General features: G+C 40.4%; 1 protein-coding gene across 6 annotated transcripts in view; it reads right to left on the reverse strand.

Annotated features, from left to right (window-relative positions):
- The window catches only part of CRIM1 (cysteine rich transmembrane BMP regulator 1), a 207,709-nt gene that overhangs the window by 146,472 nt on the left and 37,350 nt on the right, over positions 1-23,887 (reverse strand). For 5 of the 6 annotated variants that reach the window (XM_067703275.1, XM_067703273.1, XM_067703272.1 and 2 more), the window contains exon 2: positions 12,845-13,018. The exons of the other annotated variant lie outside the window; for it this stretch is intronic. In XM_067703275.1, the coding sequence (XP_067559376.1) occupies positions 12,845-13,018 (174 nt within the window). The remainder of the gene's footprint in view (positions 1-12,844; positions 13,019-23,887) is intronic. 6 annotated transcript variants of the gene reach the window in all.

Genomic DNA, 23,887 nt, shown 5'->3' on the forward strand with positions numbered 1-23,887 from the left:
TTCAAAATAAATTATTCAAATGCTCAGAACAATATCTTAGTGGTCAATATGAACTAAGGAATGAGTCAAATTTTCCTTTTATTAGAGCATTTCCAATTTAAAAAAAACCCCAAATATTGAATTTTAGTGCTCTTAAATACCTTTCCTGATAAAGTATACATTTCACAAAGAAGATATAGCACCAGCTCTGGAAGTAAATATAGTAGTTCTATAAATCACAAAATAGCTTGTAAACTGATTAAGCTTTATTTTTTATCAGTATCTTCTAGAATGCCAACCATGTACAACACTATTCAGACTGGGAATGGCCACTCTGCCCTTATTACAACTGCCTGTGTGCCCATCTCATCTCTCCCACTAGAGGCAACATCCTTTCCATGTCGCCTTGAATGCCCTGGTACAGCTGGGCTGGACCCAGGTCCATGCTCCCCAGGTGTGCAGGACACAGTCAGGAAGGGACAGCATTAACTTTAGGGATTCTTGCTCCATCCTAAAGAGTTCTCCTCCTTCTGGGCTGAATTCCCTCAATAGGAATTTCACAATTAGAAAGGATTATAATGCGAATGCTGGATGAAACAACATTCTAGAGTGTAATCAATCAATAAGAGGTAAGTATTTAAACATTTTCCTAGATTCCTGGTGCTGGTGGTAAAGACAGAAAGGATGCTGGGCTTTTGAGGTGGGAAAAACCTGAAAGAACAGAATGGGGTGGCCTTAGGAGAGAAAAGACAAATTTGGCAGTCTTCACCACTTTCTCCTAAATTAGCTCTGTTAGCCTACAGGAAGAAGTGGAGGAAATTGTAGATTTGCCTAGAGGTATATCTTTATGGGTCATTATATGCATTCGTGGCTGTCTCCTTCCATTCATAAAGATTTTCATGTGTTTTTTTTAAATTAAAACCCTCTTTATTCAAAAAAGTTTTTGTTGTTGTTGTTGCTTTTCCCTGGAGGATCTCTTAATCAAGGTACTAGGTAAATACTGGCAAGACTGGGAAATGGAAAAAACACACTACCTACCAAAGAATCCTTACCTATATTGATAAAATTATAAGAACATCTGAAATGATCACTTTTTGATGCAATGCAAATTCCTGCTAAAGTGAGGTGTCCAAAACCCCAGATAATGGTTTGGGAATACTGATCACACTAATTAATGAAGTTTTAATGGCTTGAGTTTGGGAATGACAACTCCTGATGGTCCACACCCTCTGGGGATCTGATGGAGACAGCTGGCTTGAGGCCTGAGGACACAGAAGGGGCAGCTGTAACTCCTCTCAGAGAGGCCCTGCTCTGGGAAGTGGATCCCACTCAGCTCCCTTTGCAGCAGCTCGGAAGGCCTCCTGGGCTGGGATTCCAGACCCTTTGCTCACGTCAGGAAAAGCCTTTGTGGGGGCCAGCGTTTAGACAGACACAGCTGGGCAAAGCAGCAACTCAGCAGCTCTGTGTGATAGAGCACACGCCAAGCCCTGGGAATAACTGAGAGGTCACCTACAGCCAAGTCAGAAACCACAAATCCGCAAGGGACTACTCAGCGCTACCCAGAAGCTAAAACGTTAACCTGCTAAAGGCCAGCTTTAGATGAATGTTTCTTAAGCATCCCTGTTAGGTGGAAATACAGTTTTCAGCATGGTCCCCAAAGAATACCATTTCTCTGGCTAAAGGTGTCAGGTTGTTTTTTGGCCTTTTAACAGTGAGTGTGAAAACAGTATTACTAAGTATATGGTATTTAATCTTGAAACAAGCATACACTTGTAGCAAAAAAAAATTGTTCACCTACAATTTCTGGTACTCCTGTTACTAACCTGGGAGAAGGTATAGGAAGAGGACAGACAGATGGTTGAGCTACACACAACTTGGGACAGAAGAGATGGGCTGAAAGTACAGATAAAGAGCTAAAGCAAACAATGGGGAAGGACATCAATAAACAGAACAAAGTAGTACTGGCTATTTACCTGTAACTGTACAGCAAGCATCTTCTAAGGGTCAGATTGAAAAACAATTTTACACCATTTATTGTAACCCCAAAATGACTGAATGAAATGCCCCTCTAAACACACACACATACACACACACACACACACACACACACACACACACACACACTCTCTCTCTCTCTCTCTCTCTCTCTCTCTCTCTGTCTCTCCTCTCTTAGCACAAGGATATAACATATTTAATCATGACTTTTTTTTCTGCTAGGCACAAGAAATCACAACCACCAGAAGGTTACTGCATGACTTCCAACAGTTAAAATGCAGGTATAATTATATAATTATTCAGCCAACTGCTCCTCTCCAACTGGGCTTATCCAAGTTCCCCGAGTTTCCTGTTTTGATTTCCCAGATACTCGAAACTGGTTTCCGCCTCTTGGTAGCTGTTTTGGTTTTTTTTTTTTCCCCTCTGTACCAGTTATCAAGACATCAAAATAACAATTTGTACCCAAAACATAAAACTCTAAAATACTGACTTGGTTGTCAACCTAAATAAAACACTTATGAAAATAAATAACTTTGTCTACACTTTCCCCAGGATGCTGCTGGAATTTAAAGTGAAACACGTGTATTTAGATTTCAAAATCATTTTACATATATGAACCAAAAAAGGAAAGATAATCACATTATCAACTTGTGCCTTTTGATAAAGGGTAACAGCAATACAGATTTAAAGTTGCATAAAGGCCTTACTGCCTTAATTAAACAAGTATCCTTAATGGCACTTGGGCAGCTAAAGCAAAAATCAAAATCGGGGGACCTTGATCAGGTAAGGAGGTGAAGGTAAGGTTAAATGTGTTTTTTTATTTGGTCAAGGGAAGGGTTAGTGTTTCTAAACTTGGTAAACAATGTTAACTTAATTCCTCAAAAATATATTTTTAAAACAATTTAGATAATCTAAAGCAATATATTCACAAGCATAACATTGATTTCAGATGTACCTAGCCTAAGAAAAATAGAATCTGTGATGAGTAATTTTAAGGAAGTAAATGACTAACTTAAGAATTGTGAATCGGTGCATACGAATGTCTGGAAGCAGAGAAGGCACAGTCCCTGCAACACAGAATGCCTGGCTTCAACATAAGTAAGAATCAGAGTTTGAGAGGTTCTCTCTCTCTTTTTTTTTTTTGGTAGTTCAGTACATATATTTTATTATCGAGGATTATGTTACAGCAGTTTTGAAGGGCCAAGTGCTTCCCAAAGTTCCCTAAATTTCATAAACCCTGTAAAATGTACAACACCTATCTCCATTTCTATCTGCCCTCTAACGGAATAATTATAAGTACTGATAATTTGTAAGGACCTTATAAATTTAATGCTGCTATATCATAATCTTACAGTACACAGCAGTTATATTTTGAGAGAACATTTAGACTCTTAGACTCTCAGTATGTCTAAGCCTGTGAATTAATGATTACACTGGATCATTTTTACTATAGTCGATACTATATTATGAAAGATTTGGGGATAGTGATATTTAATACCATGCAGATAAATATAACTAAAAAAATTCATAGATATAAGGTCTTAGACATATTTCTAAAGTTTAGCAAAGGTCAAAAAGGTAAAGTTATATAGAGAATCATCTCTACTAAAAACAAAACAATTTCCCCAGCATCCAAAGTTTGGGAATTTGTCTGTTCCTCACCATGTGATCTTAGACAGGCAGTATGAAATGTCTCAGTGGGGTTTTAATTTCTTTTTAATATTTACTTGGAAAAAAGTTTTTAAAGTCATATAATGAAACCATTACTATGTATTAATATTTGAAGTACAGCAATTTATACATAGGCTCTGTCTTTAAAAACAAAAAAGTATTAGAAAGTAAGTCCAATGATTACTTAAAGACAAGATGTTCTCTCACAGCAGTACAGCAAATCCAGGGAGGCAGATTCACATAAACCCTCTATGACTTTGCTACCCAAAGTGTGGTGAAAAACCAGCTGTAACAGCTTCTCCTGATGGTTGGTTGGAAATGCAGACCCGCCCATCCTGGTCCAGTCCCGGTAAATCAAAATCTCTGTATGACGGTCAAGCTCTCTCAACTTTAAGAAACCTATGCGATTTCCTGTGCGTGATACCCAGGGCTCACCGTGGACCTCAAGCCCCACGTGGGAATTCAGGTTGCGACACAGTTGGGTGTATCTGTCATCTCTGTACTTGTGTTATGGGATGGCAGCAGATTTCTTGCTACAGATGAAAGTGTCTCCATCCAGCACTGTTCCAGTGGCGAGAGGGTCAAGAGGGAATTCTGCTGCACTACCTCAAAGATGGACTGGATATTAAGTAATATGCCCAACTCTCTTTGATCATATTTTCTTGGGGTACTTTTTTGTGAGCATCCCACCCCCACAAAAAAACAAAAAACTTAAACAAAAAACTTTTTTTTTTTTTTTTTTTTTTGCGGTACGCGGGTCTCTCACTGTTGTGGCCTCTCCCGTTGGGGAGCACAGGCTCTGGACGCGCAGGCTCAGCAGCCATGGCTCACGGGCCCAGCCGCTCCGCGGCATGTGGGATCTTCCCGGACCGGGGCACGAACCCGTGTCCCCTGCATCGGCAGGCGGACTCTCAACCACTGCGCCACCAGGGAAGCCCAACAAAAAACTTTTAAGTAAAAAAGTTCTGTGAATAAAAGCAGAGAGAATCATAATTCTTTCTACATACTAATTAAATGTGTGTCTACTGACAAACATTACAGATGGCATCAAGAGCTAGAATATCTGATGAGGCCACACAGCACAGGTTGTACTGTAGGCTACAGATCAAGAAAAAGGTAACAACCAAGAATAACATTTAGCACTTACACTTTACTTGTGTGAAAAAAATAAGTGCAATGTAGAAAACTAAAAATAGAGTAAGAAGCTCACGTAATAGTTAACATTTCCTTAGGGAGGACTGAAATAGTAAATTTAGGGCACAGAATAATAAAACTTAAGGCTCTGAAGCAACTGCTATTTGGATTTTTTAAAACTGAAAGAAAAGTCTACTAAACAGAAGCCATTTGTCTCTGTGTCATAATTAGTTTAGCTTCAGAGGATACAGCCTTACAATGTAAAAATCAAACTTCCCTTTGCTTTAAGCAGCAGAAAAAATACAGATACAAAAGCCCATATAAATATATTCCTTCTAATCCTTAATTTCTGCTTCAGCATACATATCATGCAGTGTAAGTTTCCAAGATAGGACAAATGCTTATAAATATCATTTAAGACATTTATAAAATATCTTGAAAAAAAATCAAAAGCCAATTTCCACAGTGGATCTAAAATGCGAGTCAATTTATGCACCTGACCTTTCAGGCAATTTAGAAAACGGTCTTTCAGTTAAAGGCAAAACAAAGTCAAACCGGTGGCATCTGAGGTTCAGTTACCCATAGCATGTGCTTGATACATACTTTCTGAGTGAACAAATGAATGAATGAAGAATTAAAGCAGCTCTAAAATGAAAGGACCAGCCTCAGAAGGCACTTGTAGAGAATGCTGAGTAGAGGATCCTTCTGGACTCAAAGAGTCTACGACTATAACGCTATCTCTTCACCTTCCTATCCCATTATTTAATCATCTTAGCACTCCTACTCTGGATGGCTCTAATCTCAGGTGGGTCTGACCAGCTCTCCTAGACTCAAACACTTGTAAAGTCTTTCTTGAATAAGGGGGCACAAATCAATGAAATAACCGATCAGTTAATTAAAATGATATTTTCTGTTTTATGCATCCCACTACGTTGGGTGCCAACAGCTGTGTTTCAGGCTAACTTTCAGTCCGCTGACATTAACAGTTCTGAGGCTTCCTTCCACTATACTAACAGAGCACTCGACGCTTCCGGCACCACTGTCGCTGCACAGGTCATTTCGTCTTGATTTTGGTGTGTTAACACTTACAGTCGTTCTTTTTCCTCCATTAAGCACATTACTGTCACGTTAATCTTCCTAAAAGTGCTCATACTCCCCCCATCACTTATAAACTCCAAGGTCATTGACAGCACCGTACTCTCCCTGGGAGGATAACTCATGAATCCTTACCTCCAGCCCAGATCTCTGAGTTCCAGACCCATAACTCCCATTATTCCCATGATTCTCCACAGATACTTCAAACGTAACAAAACAGACTCAATACCCAGCTCATCCTGCCTCCCATAAGGCTGCTTTCCTTGTATTCCACATCCTAGTATATGACACCACTATACATAGCCTGACTATCACGCCCCTGCCAAGCATCTATCTTGGCAATCACCCCTCACCCCCCAAATCTGGGAGTCTTCCTCTTCCCCATCCTCCAAAGTCAATCAGCCACTAAAGCCCACTGACTTGCCACCTTTATCCCTTCCATCTGGCTCCCTCTGTCCATCCTCTCTTGTCTATCCCCAATGCTGCTCTTCAATTCTCCTTTCCCTTCTGTTGAACCACTCAATGCATTTCTCAGAGTTGGACTTGGTTCCCAATTCCTCCACAAAGCCTTCCTTGCTTTACCCCTCTCTTATGAATGTATAGCAGCTCTTATTTCTTATTTGTCCACTCAACGTAAGGCAATGATATAAAATACCTCATGACAATTTTTGACTATCTTTTCTCTAAAATATCTTATAGAGAAAAAATAATTAAATACAGCCTGAAATTAGAAAACTTTAAGCATTACCTCTAAGTGCTTTCAGCTAAAACAAAGGAGGACTTTAAGTCCCAAGTGTCTTCTTCCTTTTGCAAAATGTTCATTGCGTAGCTCCAAACAGGAATAAGTCCCACAGCACCCAAACTATTCCAGTAATCCACGTGATGTGTGATGTCAAACAAGTATATTTAAGAACATATTTTATGGATCCCACACAGATATCCCCTTGGCTAGACTCTGCCTGGTGACATATCAGTGTGAATTTGGGTTGATTTTATTTTTCTCTAGAATCTCCCAACAAGGTCAGACCTCCTTGTGGAAAGGGCTGACTTTTTCTCAAGGATGTATGTCTGTCTTTGTAGCCCTCAGTATACTTATCATGAAGCTATGTATATGAATGTTACTTAATGAGTTAATTACATCAAAAATTACTTAAATGACAAACAGCTCTACTTCGGTGGCAAATTTAATTTATCCAAAACAAAGCTCTTCAGTCCTCCTTAAATCTGCTCTTGCTCCTAGTAAAGAGCACTACAGTTTGCTTAAACCCTAAATCTAAGAGTTCTCCTGGATTCCTCTTTCTCTCACCCCCACATGTCTACAAGTCTACAACAAGTCATCAAGTCAACAAGTCCAAATCATCGTATCATGAGATGATAGTTCCAAATCATCTCAAACCCACCCATCTCTCCATCTCCAGCTCTCAGGTCTGAGTCTCCCTTATCTCTTACTTGAACACTACCTGTGGACGAGTTCCCATTCTTGCATCTTTCCAGCCTCCTCCCAAGTCTCTTCTCTACCATGTTCATTTTTTAGAACACATACCAAATTACATTACACCCTTGTTCACAATCCTTTAACAGCTTTCCTATGTACTCATCACAAAATCCACACACCTCATCGTTATCTAACACAAGGCGTTGTGTGACCTGGCCCTTACTCACCCCCCACCCCCATGACATTCCAGCCACACTGACCTTCTTGCTTTTTCTCGACATTCTTTCAACACACCAAGCTCTCTCTCAGCTTAGACCTTTCGCGCTTGCAGTGTCCTCTGCGTGGACTTCTCTCCCCTCAGATCAGCACAAGTTCAACTCCTTCTTACAGTCAGATTTCAGGTCAAATGCTCTTCCTTCATGAAAAACTTCCCTGACATCCTTATCTAAAACAACTTCCCCAGTCAACGCAGTAATTCTCTATCATATCATCCTGACGATTACTCTTCATAGCTCTTATCATACTCCATGATACTTTCCTGCTCACTTTTGTGTTTATTGTCACCCCTCCCCTTCTGAATGTGAGCTCCACAAAAGCTGTATCCTCAGCAACTGGAACTGTGACTAGTACATGTTTGGCACTCAATGAATATCTGATGGATGGATCGACAGACGAATGTTTTCTAGGGTGCTTTACATCCTTCTCTGAATCTGGCATGATTTCATACTTCTGATTACTTCTCGACTTTATTACAACCACTCTGAATTATAGTAATTTTTTAAGAAAACAAAAGCTACTTACCCCAACCTGTAGTCAGATGCAAACTTAAAAGTCCAACTTATTCACTGTATCATGGAAGTCTTTCGTATCAACTTTAACTACCATTACCAAGCCCAGAGAGGTCCCTCAAGAAAACCCTTGTGGCAGCCACAGAGGCTGGTACTGTTTTTGTTAATGTGGTCCCCTCTTCTGATGGTGTATCAATTTAACTTTTGTGGAGCTCGGTACAGCAGGTACCAAACCGATGATAAATAGGTAGTATGGCATAAAACTAAAAGCTTTGTTAAGATCAAGGTGGGATGACTTGCAGTTCATTCCCTTTATCAGTCTTTCTCTTCTTCCTCAGAGAAACAAAGATAATTCTGACAAATTATTCCGTACAAAGGCCTGGCTGCCTGTTTATCCAGTATCCTATTTCCTCTAAATCTGTGACAAACTGACTTTATGATGATGTGTTCATTAAAATGCAGGACCAATACCCCTCCCTTTTAAACAAATATAATACACAAGAACTTTTTTAAATACCTTGAAATTGCCATTATTCTCCATAAATCTATAAATATGGTATTGAAATGCCTTGCAATGACTTCCACACATTCTAAAAATGTTGTTGTAGTTATGCTTAAAATTCATGTTCAGAATTCGCTCACAAAACGTAGTAATGGGGACCCACATTATCTCATTATGCTCTGGCGAGAACACTAGTCCTTCTGCCCCATCCCCAACTGCATACATACCTTCACATTACAGAATGCCCCAGAGGACAGTCCTCAAAGGAAGGCTTTAACTAGAACTAACTATTCACCTTCTCATAACAAACCTCAAGAACTAAGTCTAAACTTACCAGGTCATCCATCATCTCTGGACTCAATCTTCCTTGGCTCTGCAAAATCACCCATGCTGTGCACAACCCTGCCATCCGAATCCTTCTACTGTGCCTTCTAGAACTCGTGGACCGTCATCACCAAAATCCCCTTTGCTGTCATTCTCCCCTCCAGATGGTTCCCTTCACCTCTGTGCTCTAATGGAAACCTGGGTACTCCTCCCTGACTGCTCTCTATCCCCTGAAGTCCTCTCAAGTGGGGACAGCGTCACCGCCCACATGCCATAAATCCTGGGGGTGGGGTAGAGGTCCTCTTCGTTCTCATCACTAATTTCAGATCATTCTTCCTGTTCTCCTTAAAAAAATAACACGTTGTTTGCCTAAAGCACATGCAATCACATGATGTACCAACTACACGCAGGCGTTGCATTTATCTACAGAACTTCTGCCTCTGTTCCTTCGCTACTGACTGCTGCTGTATCCTTCCCAGCAGCAAGGGCATGGCCAGTCACCATAAGCACTCTCTTGCGTAACTCTCAATCTCAGTACCCTTCTCTTTATATCAGACTCATCAGGAAAAATCCTAACCCTGGTTAAATCCTAACCCTCCACCTCCACTGCATGCACCAGAGCTGGGGAAAAGCGCACAACTGTGCTGGCTGGTCTCCCTTCAAATTTGTAACCTCAAGTAAGCTATCAGCACTAGCAGGCCACCCTAATACATTTCCCTACTTAATTCACTCGTCCTCCCTCTGAGATTTCTATTTTCCATCTCCTCTCCCTCCCCAATTTTTCACACCCCTTCTTCCGCCTCAACGTCAGCTGATGACCTTGTTTTATGCATCTCTGAGAAACAGGAACAATTTTGCTCCTCTCCCTCCTCAAAGACTTTGCTCCTGCAGTCACCATCTTTCTTACATTATCAGTTTCTCCCTTTTTACTAGATCATTCTTGTCATCATTCAAACATGCTGTAATATCTTCCATATTTTTAAAGTGTCTCTTGACCCTAAATCCCTCTAAAACAACCACCTCATTTTTCAGTTCCTCCTTTTGAGAGGTTTTCCCATTTCTGTTTCTCGTACTATCATTCTTCTACTCTTTCACGTTAGGAACCCCAGAATCATCTTTGTATTTTCATCCCTCCCTTGTCTGTTAGCAGATACTGGACGTTCTTCCATTAAAATGGCGTGTTTCCATCTCTTCCTTGCTTTTCCCCGGCCATCCCCTAGACCAGTCTCTTGTGACACCACATCTAAATAACAGAAACAGCTCTCCAACAAGCTGCACCGAGCTCTCCAACAGAAGCTCCACCTGCAAATTCCTTCCACGCCCCAAAACCCCAATCTGCCTAACACTGATTTCTCCACGCTCTGCTGCTGTCGGCTCATAAACCTACAGCGATTCCTGATAGCTCCTATCACCAGGCCTAACCTTCCTGAGCCACGTGGAAGACATTTCATCATCTGGTCCTGTCCTGCCTCCCCATTTTTAGTTCCTATTACCTATCAACATAAAAACTTGCTCTTTTACAGGAGTTCCCTGGTGGTCTTGTGGTTAGGATTTGGCGCTTTTATTGCCATGGCCAAAAAAAATAAACTTGCTCTTTTAGATTCATTTCCCAAGTGTCTTTCATGTAAGTCAAGCAACTCTCACTTGTACATTTTATTCTTTTGTCCGTATCATTCTTCTTCCTGGAATCCATCACCATCCAAATTCCAAATTGTTCAGACTCCTCCTCCTCTACAATACCTTATCATATAACGCCAGGTCACAATTTTTTGGCCCTAAATTCCTATAGCATTCCAAGTCTTCACTGCATTTATTAATGATTTAATCATATACAGTGATATACCATCACTAACTCTTTCATTTGCAATATATACTTGAATAGAAGTAGACCTTTTTCTTCAAAATTATCTCTCAGGAAAGGGAAATCCCCCAATATTGATTTCTTACAAGGCCTCAAATATCACAGAGTGCTTTATTTAAAAAAAAAAAAACAAGTACGATTTGTGGAAGATACATAAACCTCAAATGACCTCAACCAATCCTACTTTTGGATTATGAAGAGGCCATCAGACAGAATCTGTTAAAAAAAACAAGGGGAGGAGGGGCATGGAGAGATTTAATCAGCCACAGTAATTATTCCTAAGGGAATGATGTCAAAATTGGAAGTGCTGGATCTTGTAAACAGCCTTTTCAGAAACACCTGAAAAATCAATAGTCAATCTCCACACTGTAAAGATCAAAAATACACACCTCGCTAATTAAAAATGTAACCGTCCTAGTTTTATGTGAAAAGACACCGTGTTTTGGAACAAAACTTCTTGTGATAACTTGGATTCAAAATCTGCTGCATCTCCAACAACTTAGATGGCAATAAAGAGGGTGTGCTCAGAAAACAGTGTTAAATGACACGGAAATCAGCTCCAGCAAAGACAATGACAGTGACGGTGAGGCCTTTGAAATATGACTAAAACAGTTTTGTGAAATATAAGAACAGCAAAAAGTAATACTCTAAATTGCTGTATTATTTTACATGACGTGATAAAATCTGTATGAATAATTAATTTAATAGACATTTGACTGCTTCAACTCTACCCCTGAAAGTTTATACACTGAAGTTGGCAAAATATACTATTTTTTCAGCGGACAATGGGGGTGAAGACGGGGGGAGCAAAGAGCCGCAAGACAATAAAAACGAGTTTGGTAACTGTGTTGTCTATGGCATAATGTGATTCAAAAAAGACTTTACGTGGTTAGAACTTGGCTTGTCAGTCATCCACTGTGTAGAGCTGAGTTTTTCAATTTTCAAATTCAAGGACTAGAATAAATGTTATCTAAGACTCTCTGTGTTCCCAAAATTTTATTTCTGTTGTTTTCTATTGTACTCTCTTTTAAAGGTTCAGCAGCATTGGTAAACACAAAGAGAAATGCTATTTTGGAGGCTACTGCACATTTCCCATTCTTTACTACCATTTAATATGTCTGAGAAACTTAATACAATTCAAAAACTTCAGCCCTTGCTCTACTGCCCTTATAAGCTTGATTTTGGACCTGGAAAATCCTGGGTATTCCAAACTATATTACCAACTTCTCCATCTTTGAGCAGCATCATTGTAGAGACAAAAGGTATATTTAAGAAAGTCTCGTTCAGTCTTCTTTTTTCCCTGAGCAGAACCTGGGGCTCAGCAAGAGTTCAAGGCTGATCGGGGGCAGGGCTGAGACTCAAGCCCATGCCACATCCTCTGTTAAACTCTGGTGGCAAGGCACGGCACTCAGCTCTGGGCATGCCACCCCTAATTACTTGATTACTTCATGTTTTCAATTCCTAAATTTCTTTTCTAGGTTTTATGCATGAATGTATAAAAGTTATGGGCCACGTTATTTTGTTATTTTAATGTGATTTCTGACTTCATTCCAGAGGAGAAGCACCCAATGACCCATCCACACCTATATGATTTTGAGCCAATCTCAGCCTCCGATCGCCACTGCACAAATCTCCCACCTCTTCTAAAGAGATGCACGTTCTTGCCAGATGAGCTGCATTTCTAATTAGCGCTCTCCTCATGGAGCACCATCCTATGGTAAATCACGCGGAATGGACGTGGTAACAACAGATGCTGACCTCAAGCATGCCACATGTGAAATCATCCACTATGCAGAGGTGACCTAGGCAGGCTGGCACAAACGATCCTGGCCATACTACCGCAGCATGACCATCCCACCGATTTCAGGAAACACACACGTGCGTGGACACACAGGCACACATATGCCATCACGTCCGTACCTAGTCAACATTCTGCATCTTGTTTGAGAGCATCAAAGCTACCAATCGCTCTAAGCTTGTCTTTGCCTTTTCCAGCTCAAATACCATCACTGCTCAGAGTTACACAATGCTAACACTTATGACTGAAAATGTGTACTTACCTTCAATCCTCTTTAAAGCTGAAAGGCACATATCCTTCCTTGGAAACTCAAAGGGATTGTTACAGGTTCGAATGGTGTCACACTCACATTTCCCATTGATTATATTGCAGCCAGAGACAAGGTTTTCATTGCATGGTTCAAAACCAAGCAGTTGGTCATCATCCCAGTTCTCATCTGTAAAACAATTAACAACCACATAATGTTTGCTTGTTAGCTTCATTCAAAGGCCCGTCTGAGGGCTTCCCTGGTGGCGCAGTGGTTGAGCGTCCGCCTGCCGATGCAGGGGACACGGGTTCGTGCCCCGGACCGGCTAGGCCCGTGAGCCATGGCCGCTGAGCCTGCGTGTCTGGAGCCTGTGCTCCGCAACAGGAGAGGCCCACGTACCGCCAAAAAAAAAAGGCCTGTCTGAAAGCAAAAATGTGCGAGGATGTCAAGATTAACATCCGATTTTGACACCTCAATTTACGAAACACAGTTTGGCTGCAGTTTTACAAATGAATGAAACCCAACCTCCTAAAAAAAGAGAAGACTGAAATATACCCATACACATCAACATTAACTAGCTATATATACAAACGTTTCTGATCAAAAACCACTACTCCTCTGATGTGTTATTACAGAAACAATTGAGATTCCTTTAAATTTCTTCATTTTAAACAAAGATTCCAGGATTTTCCCATGTTCAATAAAACTACATCTGTCAATCGACAAAATTATTCCAAAAAACCCCCAAATTTTTTACCCCATCTGGTAGAGACCAGCTTCAGGTTTAAAACAGCTCTGCAACTTCATATATCAAGGCAGTGCTAATAAATGTAAACAGACACCACCCAAGGAGTCAGGAATGGGATACAACGGAGGAGGTGCCCTCCAATGCACTTCAGTACAAATGCTAATGTCCATTACTGCCCACAACCAAAGCCAGAAACAACAACAAACAAAACTAAGGGCGACAGCCTAGTGAGAGGCTGAGGTCGTCAAAGTCTGCGGCTGAGACCATATCAGGGTCCTGGGTCATGAAATGGAGTTGACTGTAAGAAATAGATTTTAAAACCAACTTTCATGGGAACAAGTTCAGACAAATGAAACAAACATGACAGAACCACAGCAAGACTCAATCCTTAATAATATTCCTCATAGTTGAAATGCCTCTTGTAGAAACCAGACTATTTCTCTGAGTCTCTGTGATGTTATGAGCTTTTCCCCCCTCTTAACATTATCTTTAATAGATACTTTATCACACCTTAACTGGGCACTGACTATTAAATAGTAAACATGTTTCTGATAACCATATCTGGAGAGAATCTTTTAAAAGTGCTTGAATTTAAGATACTTAAACTTGCTGCTCAAAGTAAGGCAGGTATAAAGACATCTTAGGAATGTCTTTTCACAAAAGACAGCGCAAACAAATGGCTATAATTTTTATAAGGCTAACTTTTCCTTCTGGTGACATCGTTGACTTACTGCCTAAGTCAGGAAAAGACTGTTCTCCCTCACTGAAATAAATAATTTTCTTGTCAAGGGGTCTTTAGAAGGATATCATTTACAAAATAAAGAGCTTCAGGGTGATTATTTGAAAGGGAGAATAGAAAATCTCCTGTGTTTTGATTTCAGAAGATCAGGCTCTCTTATTTGATCAAAGCTTCATCTCTTAGTAAAACAATTTTAGAAGTTTAAACAAAAACACAAGGTATCTGTTTTAAGATTTATTTTCCTATTTAGCCTGTATTTGGTCTTTAGAAATGACAGGTATATAACATGTATACACACAAAGGGACAGTCCTATCTTCAAGACAACAGTGAAATTACTAAATTACTTTGAAAGGAAAACCAGAATAGAATATACTGAAACAACTCAACACAGTAAAGTAGGTGATAATTTAGTCTTTGGTTATAACACGTGACAAAATGGCTCACGTAAACAATTTCTTACCTCTATATTTAATTGTTAACATGTTATTAGTACCACCAGCCTAACATAGTTCAGCAAAATTTACCGTAAAGAAATTCTTTTGACTGTATATTCAAATTTGTAATTCAAAATTAGTTCAATCCTAGGAACCTAAAAATCAGTAAGAAACTCAAGTAACATTTGAACTACTGAAAAACTGTATTTCTCCTCTTTTCCGTCCCATATTCCAAGAAATCTTTATTACTATCTTTGTAAATATATGCAGTTAATGTATCGCCAAATCAAATGGATTCTGATGCAGATTTTTTTTTCCACAATAAACATCCCTTCCCTCCATCGTAACTGGAACTCCCTGAAGACATCACTCTCCTGAACCACTGCAGCATCCTCTAACCTGTCTCCTTGCACTACCCCATTTCCCACACTGTCAGCCAGCATCATCTTCCTCAAAAGACAAGCCTGGGGCTTCCCTGGTGGCGCAGTGGTTGAGAGTCTGCCTGCCGATGCAGGGCACATGGGTTCGTGCCCCGGTCCGGGAGGATACCACATGCCACGGAGCAGCTGGGCCCGTAAGCCATGGCCACTGGGCCTGCGCGTCAAAGCCTGTGCTCCGCGATGGGAGAGGCCACAACAGTGAGAGGCCCGCGTATCCCCCCCCAAAAAAAAAAAAAAGACAAGCCTGCTCATTGGTTCTCTCTTGCTAACAAGAAAAAGTCCAAACATCCTAATGCTCCAATAAGCACACAGATTCTCACTACAAACCCTCAATAAATGTTCCCATGCCTTTGCTCACAGAATGTCATCGCCTGGAACACCTCCTTCTCTCCTTCCTCTTGATAACTCCTATTCATTTTTCAAGACCCAAGTCACATGTTACCTCTTTGAGAAGTCTTCTCCAACTCTGAGCTCTCTATCCTCCACGCTCCTACAAACACCTGTGCACACCTCTTACCCTTTCCAATAATGGTTTCACGCAAGTCTAACTTCCCCATTAGACAAAGAGTCCTCATGTGCAGGAGGAGCCAGGTCTTATCCAACTTTGAACCCCCTTAACCCCAAGACTTAGTACAAGTGTTCAGTAACTCTATCTAGTTTTCCATGTCACTGGTATGGTCAATGCTGTTGACTATGCTTTTTTGGGTTTTTTTTTGCGGTACGCGGGCCTCTCACTGTTGTGGCCTCTCCCGTTGCGGAGCACAGGCTCAGCGGCCATGGCTTACAGGCCCAGCCACCCCGCAGCATGTGGGATCTTCCCAGACCGGGGCACGAACCCGTGTCCCCTGCATTGGCAGGCGGACTCTCAACCACTGCGCCACCAGGGAAGCCCTTTTTTTTTTTAAACAGAAAATGTCTTGTAAACAAATGTATAGATGTATAACAAGGAAAACATGTTTCATTATAATGAACATGTTTACATAATAAAAATCTTATTCAAAAACCTTATTAGTGAAGCATTAATGAGGCAGGCATTTTGAAGAAATGCTCAGACATACTTTGGTACCTTTCTCTCTAGGCATCAACTGTCATTAGTCTCTTTCCCAGTTCAGCTCTAGACTTCAGACTCTTATCAGCTGGCTGGCATCAACAGCCCCTCCAAGAAGTCCATCTTACGGCCAATTTGTTTTCACTGCCAGGTGTTTTTCTCTGCCTTCCCCCAGGAAGACCATATCCCCTGAGTGTGGAATCAGAATTAAAAGGCAACTTCCCTTAATGCCCTCTCCAGCTCCTTACTGTTCTCAGCAGAAGCCTCTTGGCAACAGCGACAGGCTGCACCTGATGGTGCACAGGTAAGCCTGACCACCCCCTCAGGAAATGTCATGGCCACCCTGTCCAGTCAGGAGGCATCTGACTCTAAAACCAAAAATGTCTTACATGCTCTTCTTTTCTTTCTTGAGAGGAAACCCTTTCATTTCTATGCCCCCCATCCTAATCAATACTTTTTCTTCTTGGCAAATAGCTCCCTTAGCAACCACTGCTTTATAGGATCAAGTACAACATGTTTATGAGACAAATGCTTTTATGTTTTTCTATTACAGAACATTATACTTTACTGTTAACAGCCATCCAACAGGGATTGAAAGCAAAATTTAGTAAAGTCTGATTATACAGAAATCAAATCTGAGCCTAACAGTGCCACTGACAGCACCTGGCAAATTTGATGTTTTAAAATCTCTTTTCCTAAGTAAATCCACATATACAGCACAAGAATCAAGGTTCTGATTCTGATATAGTTTCTGATTTCTCCTTGGACTAGTCAGGACTTTTAAGAACAAGGGGCGGGGGGATTAAAAACAGGAGTACTGCCCTTTAACTATTTATATCAAGTAGTTTTTTTCCTAGTGCTCTCCATGCGACAAGATGTAGTCTCCAAGGCTGAAAGGTCAAGATAATTGAGATACCTCTGCAAATGTATTTTTAAGTTTGTAACTTCTGCAAGATACCAAATCCGAATGTGATTTTCTCTATATACAAAATGAAAGAAATGTGATAATTTCATGTATGAATTAGAATTCATGCATGTTCAAATACATGCAAATATGTGAGTACTCCAGGGAAGAGTCAGTTATAACTAACTGCTAACCTGACATCTCCACTTGGATATTTAGAAGAAACCAGGAGATGATATTTTACCTCGAGACAACCGTGGGACTTCAGGCAGAATTATTTCATCCATTCTTCCCATTTCATTCCAGAGAATGTTCACAAGATGTATAATCAAGAGTTGAAATTTAATAAAATTAATAACTTGTACTGATTCAATAAAGGGCATTCTTAAAGGAAACTGATTTTTTTCCCAACATCTTTATTGGACTATAATTGCTCTACAATGGTGCGTTAGCTTCTTCTGTATAGCAAAGTGTATCAGCTATATGTATACACATATCCCCATATCCACTCCCTCTTGTGTCTCCCTCCCACCCTCCCTATCCACCTCTCTACGTGGTCACAAAGCACCGAGCTAATCTCCCTGTGCTATGCAGCTGCTTCCCACCAGCCATCCATTCTACATGTGGTAGAGTATGTCCATGCCACACTCTCACCTCGTCCCAGCCCACCCCTCCCCCTCCTCGTGTCCTCAAGTCCACTCTCCACGTCTGTGTCTTTATTCCTATCCTGCACATAGATTCTACAGAACCATTTTTTTCTTTTTAGACTCCATATATATGTGTTAGCATATGGTATTTGTTTTTCTCTTTCTCACTTACTTCACTCTGTATGACAGACCCTAGGTCCATCCACCTCACTACAAATAACTCAATTTCATTTCTTTTTGTGGCTGAGTAATATTCCATTGTATACACGTGCCACATCTTCTTTATCCATTCATCATCAAGTGTCGATAGACAGTTAGATCGTTCCCATGTCTTGCTTATTGTAAATAGTGCAGCAATGAACACTGTGGTACATGATTCTTTTTGAAGTATGGTTTTCTCACTGGTATATATGCCCGGCATTGGGACTGCTGGGTCATATGGTAGTTCTATTTTTAGTTTTTTAACGTACCTCCATACTGTTCTCCTTAGTGGCTGTATCAATTTACATTCCCATCAACAGTGCAAAAGTGTTCCCTTTTCTCCACACCCTCTCCAGCATTTATTGTTGGTAGACTTTTTGATGATGGCCATTCTGACTGGTGTGAGGTGATACCTCATTGTAGTTTTGACTTGCATTTTTCTAATGATTACTGATGTTGAGCATCCTTTCATGTGTTTGTTGGCAATCTGTATATCTTCTTTGGAGAAATGTCTAGGTCTTCTACCCATTTTTGGATTGGGTTGTTTGTTTTTTTCATATTGAGCGGAATGAGCTGCTTGTATACTTTCGAGATTAATCTTTTGTCAGTTGCTTTGTTTGCAAATATTTTCTCCCATTCTGAGGGTTGTCCTTTCATCTTGTTTATGGCTCCCTTAGCTCTGCAAAATCCTTTAAGTTTCATTAGGTCCCATTTGTATATATTTCTCTTTCTCTAGGTGGGTCAAAAAGGATCTTGCTGTGATTTATGTCATAGAGTGTTCTGCCTATGTTTTCCTCTAAGAGTTTTATAGTCTCTGGTCTTACATTTAGGTCTTTAATCCATTATGAGTTTATTTTGGTATATGGTGTGAGGAAGTATTCTAATTTCATTCTTTTACATGTAGTCCAGTTTTCCCAGCACCACTTACTGAAGAGGCTGTCTTTTCTCCATTGTATATTCTTGCCTCCTTTATCAAAGATAAGGTAACCAAGGGCTTCCCTGGTGGCGCAGTGGTTGAGAGTCCACCTGCCGATGCAGGGGACGCGGGTTCATGCCCCAGTCCAGGAAGATCCCACATGCCGCGGAGCAGCTGGGCCCGTGAGCCATGCTGCTGAGCCTGCACGTCCGGAGCCTGTGCTCCACAACAGGAGAGGCCACAACAGTGAGAGGCCCGCGTACTGCAAAAAAAAAAAAAAAAAACAAAAAAAAAAATAAGGTAACCACATGTGTGCGGGTTTACCTCTGGTATTTCTATCCTGTTCCATAGATCTATATTTCTGGTTTTGTGCCAGTACCAGACTGTCTTCATTACTGTAGCTTTGTAGTATAGTCTGAAGTCTGGAAGCCTGACTTCTCCAGCTCTGTTTTTCTTTCTCAAGATTGCTTTGGCTATTCACAGTCTTTTGTGTCTCCATACAAATTGTGAACTTTTTTGTTCCAGTTCTGTGAAAAATGCCAGTGGTAGTTTGATAGCGATTGCATTGAATCTGTAGATTGCTTTGGGTAGTATAGTCATTTTCTCAATGTTGATTTTTCCAATCCAAGAACATGGTATATCTCTCCTTCTGTCTGTTTCATCTTTAATTTCTTTCACAAGTGTCTTACAGTTTTCTGCATTCAGGTCTTCTGTCTCCTTAGGTAGGTTTATTCCTAGGCATTTAATTTGTTTTGTTGCAGTGGTAAATGGGAGTGTTTCCTTAATTCCTCTTTCAGATTCTTCATCATTAGTGTATAGGAATGCAAGAGACTTCTGTGCATTAATTTTGTATCATGCTACTTTACCAAATTCATTGATTAGCTCTAGGAGTTTTCTGGTAGCATCTTTAGGATTCTCTATGCATAGTATCATGTCATCTGCAAAAATGTGACAGCTTTACTTCCTCTTTTCTGATATGGATTCTTTTTATATCTTTTTCTTCTCTGATTGCTGTGGCTAAAACTTCCAAAACTACGATGAATAATAGTGGTGAGAGTGGGCAACTTTGTCTTGTTCCTACTCTTAGTGGAAATGGTTTCAGTTTTTCACCATTGAGAACGATGTTGGCTGTGGGTTTGTCATATTTATTATGTTGAGGTAAGTTCCCTCTATGCCTACTTTCTGGAGGGTTTTTATCATAAATAGGTGTTGAATTTTGGTAAAAACTTTTTCTGTATCTATTGAGATGATAATGGTTTTTCTCCTTCAATTTGCTAATATGGTTTATCACATTGATTGATTCGTGTATACTGAAGAATCCTTGCAATCTGGTGATAAACCCCACTTGATCATGGTGTATGATCCTTTTAATGTGCTGTTGGAGTCTGTTTGCTAGTATTTTGTTGAGGATTTTTGCATCTATGTTCATCAGTGATATTGGCCTGTAGGTTTTTTTTGTGACATCTTTGTCTGGTTTTGATACCAGGGTGATGGTGGCCTCGTAGAATGAGTTTCGGAGTGTTTCTCCCTCTGCTATATTTTGCAAGAGTTTGAGAAGGATAGGTGTTAGCTCTTCTCTAAATGTTTCACAGAATTCACTTGTGAAGCCATCTGGTCCTGTGCTTTTTGTTTGTTGGAAGATTTTTAATCACAGTCTCAATTTCCGTGCTTGTGATTGGTCTGTTTATATTTTCTATTTCTGCCTGGGTCAGTCTCAGAAGGTTGTGCTTTTCTAAGAATTTGTCCATTTCTTCCAGGTTGTCCATTTTATTGGTATATAGTTGCTTGCAGTAATCTCTCATGATCCTTTATATTTCTGCAGTGTCAATTGTTACTTCACCTTTTTCATTTCTAATTCTATTGATTTGAGTCGTCTCCCTTTTTTTCTTGATGAGTTTGGCTAATGGTTCATCAATTTTGTTTATCTTCTCAAAGAACCAGCTTTTGGTTTTATTGGTCTTTGCTATCATTTCCTTCATTTCTTTTTCATTTATTTCTGATCTGATTTATGATTTCTTTCCTTCTGCTAACTTTGGGGTTTTTTTGTTCTTCCTCTCATTGCTTTAGGTATAAGGTCAGGTTATTTATTTGAGATGTTTCTTGTTTCTTGAGGTAGGATTGTATTGCTATAAACTTCCCTCTTAGAACTGCTTTTGCTTCGTCCCATAGGTTTTGGGTCATCGTATTTTCATTGGCATTTCTTTCTAGGCATTTTTTGATTTCCTCTTTGATTTCTTCAGTGATCTCTTGGTTATGTAGTAGTGTATTGTTTAGCCTCCACGTGTTTGTACTTTTTACAGTTTTCTTCCTGTAACTGATATCTAGTCTTACGAATTGTGGTCGGAAAAGATACTTGATAGGATTTCAATTTTCTTAAATTTACCAAGGCTTGATTTGTGACCCAAATGTGATCTATCCTGGAGAATGTTCCATAAGAACTTGAGAAGAAAGTGTATTCTGTTGTTTTTGGATGGAATGACCTCTAAATATCAATTAAGTCCACCTTGCTTAATGTATCATTTAAAGCTTGTGTTTCCTTATTATTTTTCACTTTGGATGATCTGTCCATTGGTGAAAGTCGGTGTTAAAGTCCCCCACTATGATTGTGTTACTGTGGATTTCCTCTTTTATGGCTGTTAGCATTTGCCTTATGTATTGAGGTGCTCCTATGTTGGGTGCATAAAGATTTACAATTTTTATATCTTCTTCTTGGATTGATCCATTGATTATTATGTAGTGTCCTTGCTTGTCTCTTGTTATAGTCTTCATTTTAAAGTCTATTTTGTTTGATATGAGAATTGTTACTCCAGCTTTCTTCTGATTTCCATATGCATGGAATATCTTTTCCCATCCCCTCACTTTCAGTCTGTATGTGTTCCTAGGTCTGAAGTGGGTGTCTTGTAGACAGCATATATACGGGTCTTCTTTTTGCATCCATTCAGCCAGTCTATGTCTTTTGGTTGGAGCATTAATCCATTTACATTTAAGGTAATTATCAGTATATATGTTCCTATTACCATTTTCTTAATTGTTTTGGGTTTGTTATTGTAGGTCTTTTCCTTCTCTTTTCCTGCCTAGAGAAGTTCCTTTAGTGTTTGTTGTAAAGCTGGTTCAGTGGTGCTGAATTGTCTCAGCTTTTGCTTGTCTGTAAAGGTTTTAATTTCTCCATTGAATCTGAATGAGATCCTTGCTGGGTAGAGTAATCTTGGTTGTAGGTTTTTCCCTTTCATCACTTTAAATATGTCCTGCCACTTCCTTCTGGCTTGCAGAATTTCTGCTGAAAGATCAGCTGTTAACCTTATGGGGATTCCCTTGTATGTTATGTGTTGCTTTCCCCTTGCTGCTTTTAATATTTTTAATTTAAGTTTGGATCGTTTGATTAATATGTGTCTTGGCGTGTTTCTCCTTGGATTTATCCTGTATGGGACTCTCTCTCTGCTTCCTGTACTTGATTGACTATTTCCTTTCCCATATTAGGGAAGTTTTCAACTACAAACCCTTCAAATATTTTCTCAGTCCCTTTCTTTTTCTCTTCTTCTTCTCGGACCCCTATAATTTGAATGTTGGCACATTTAATGTTGTCCCAGAAGTCTCTGAGATTGTCCTCAATTCTTTTCATTCGTTTTTCTTTATTCTGCTCTGCAGTAGTTATTTCCACTATTTTGTCTTCCAGGTCACGTATCCATTCTTCTGCCTCAGCTATTCTGCTATTGATTCCTTCTAGAGAATTTTTAATTTCATTGATTGTGTTGTTCATCATTGTTTGTTTGCTCTTTAGTTCTTCCAGGTCCTAGTTAAACGTTTCTTGTATTTTCTCCATTCTATTTCCAAGATTTTGGATCATCTTTACTATCATTACTCTGAATTCTTTTTCAGGTAGACTGCCTATTTCCTCTTCATTTGTTTGGTCTGGTGGGTTTTTACCTTGCTCCTTCACCTGCTGTGTATTTCTCTGTCTTCTCATTTTGCTTAACTTACTGTGTTTGGGGTCTCCTTTTCACAGGCTGCAGGTTTGTAGTTCCCTTGTTTTTGGTGTCTGCCCCCAGTGGCTAAGGTTGGTTCAGTGGGTTGTGTAGGCTTCCTGGTGGAGGGGACTGGTGCCTGTGTTGTGGTGGATAAGGCTGGATCTTGCCTTCCTGGTGGGCAAGACCGAGTGCAGTGGTGTATTGGGGTATCTGTGAACTTATTATGATTTTAGGCAGCCTCTTTACTAATGGGTGGGGCTGTGTTCCTGTCTTGATAGTTGTTTGGCATGGGGTGTCCATGCTTTAGGTATAAGGTCAGGTATAATGCAGTATAATTGCTGGTCATTGAGTGGAGCTGGGTCTTAGTGTTGAGACAGAGATCTCTGGGAGGGCTCTCACCGATTGATATCACGTGGGGCCGGGAGGTCTCTGTTGGACCAATGTCCTGAATTCAGCTCTCCCACCTCAGAGGCTTAGGCCTGACAGCCGGCCAGGGCACCAAGACCTTGTCAGTCACATGGCTGGAGAAGGTGGGCTATGAGATGATTGCCAGCCACTTCCCTGTTGTAGCTCTGTCTCAGCTGTCTCCAAAGGCCACCCAGATACATTGGGTTATTCCACCATTCCTCAGAACTTACACATGCCAGTCTGGGATTTGTAGACGTCCTCCTGATACTCTTCATTGAAATACCTTGCATTCATGGTGGTGAGAGATATGCTAATAGTGTTGGTTCCCTTCAGTTCAGAGACTGGGACAGTCTGAGCCTCCATGTGGCCAAGTCAGGAGCAGCTGGCCAACAGTCCGAAAGTGATGTCATGTCAGATTCCAAGAAGGCTTTCTGCACCACCGGAGCAGTAGTCCCAAGAACCCGCTCCGCTCAGCTGTAGCACTCTGGGGAACTTGATGGGACCCCTAAACAAGGATTTCTGCCGGCCCTAGAGCCTGACTTGCCCACCCAGGCAAGGAGCTGAGGAGAGCATCTCCCGGCCCTGCCTCACCAGAGAAGTGGACTGG

Source organism: Pseudorca crassidens, chromosome 14 (genome assembly GCF_039906515.1).
Source record: "Pseudorca crassidens isolate mPseCra1 chromosome 14, mPseCra1.hap1, whole genome shotgun sequence".
Classification (NCBI taxonomy): domain Eukaryota; kingdom Metazoa; phylum Chordata; class Mammalia; order Artiodactyla; family Delphinidae; genus Pseudorca; species Pseudorca crassidens.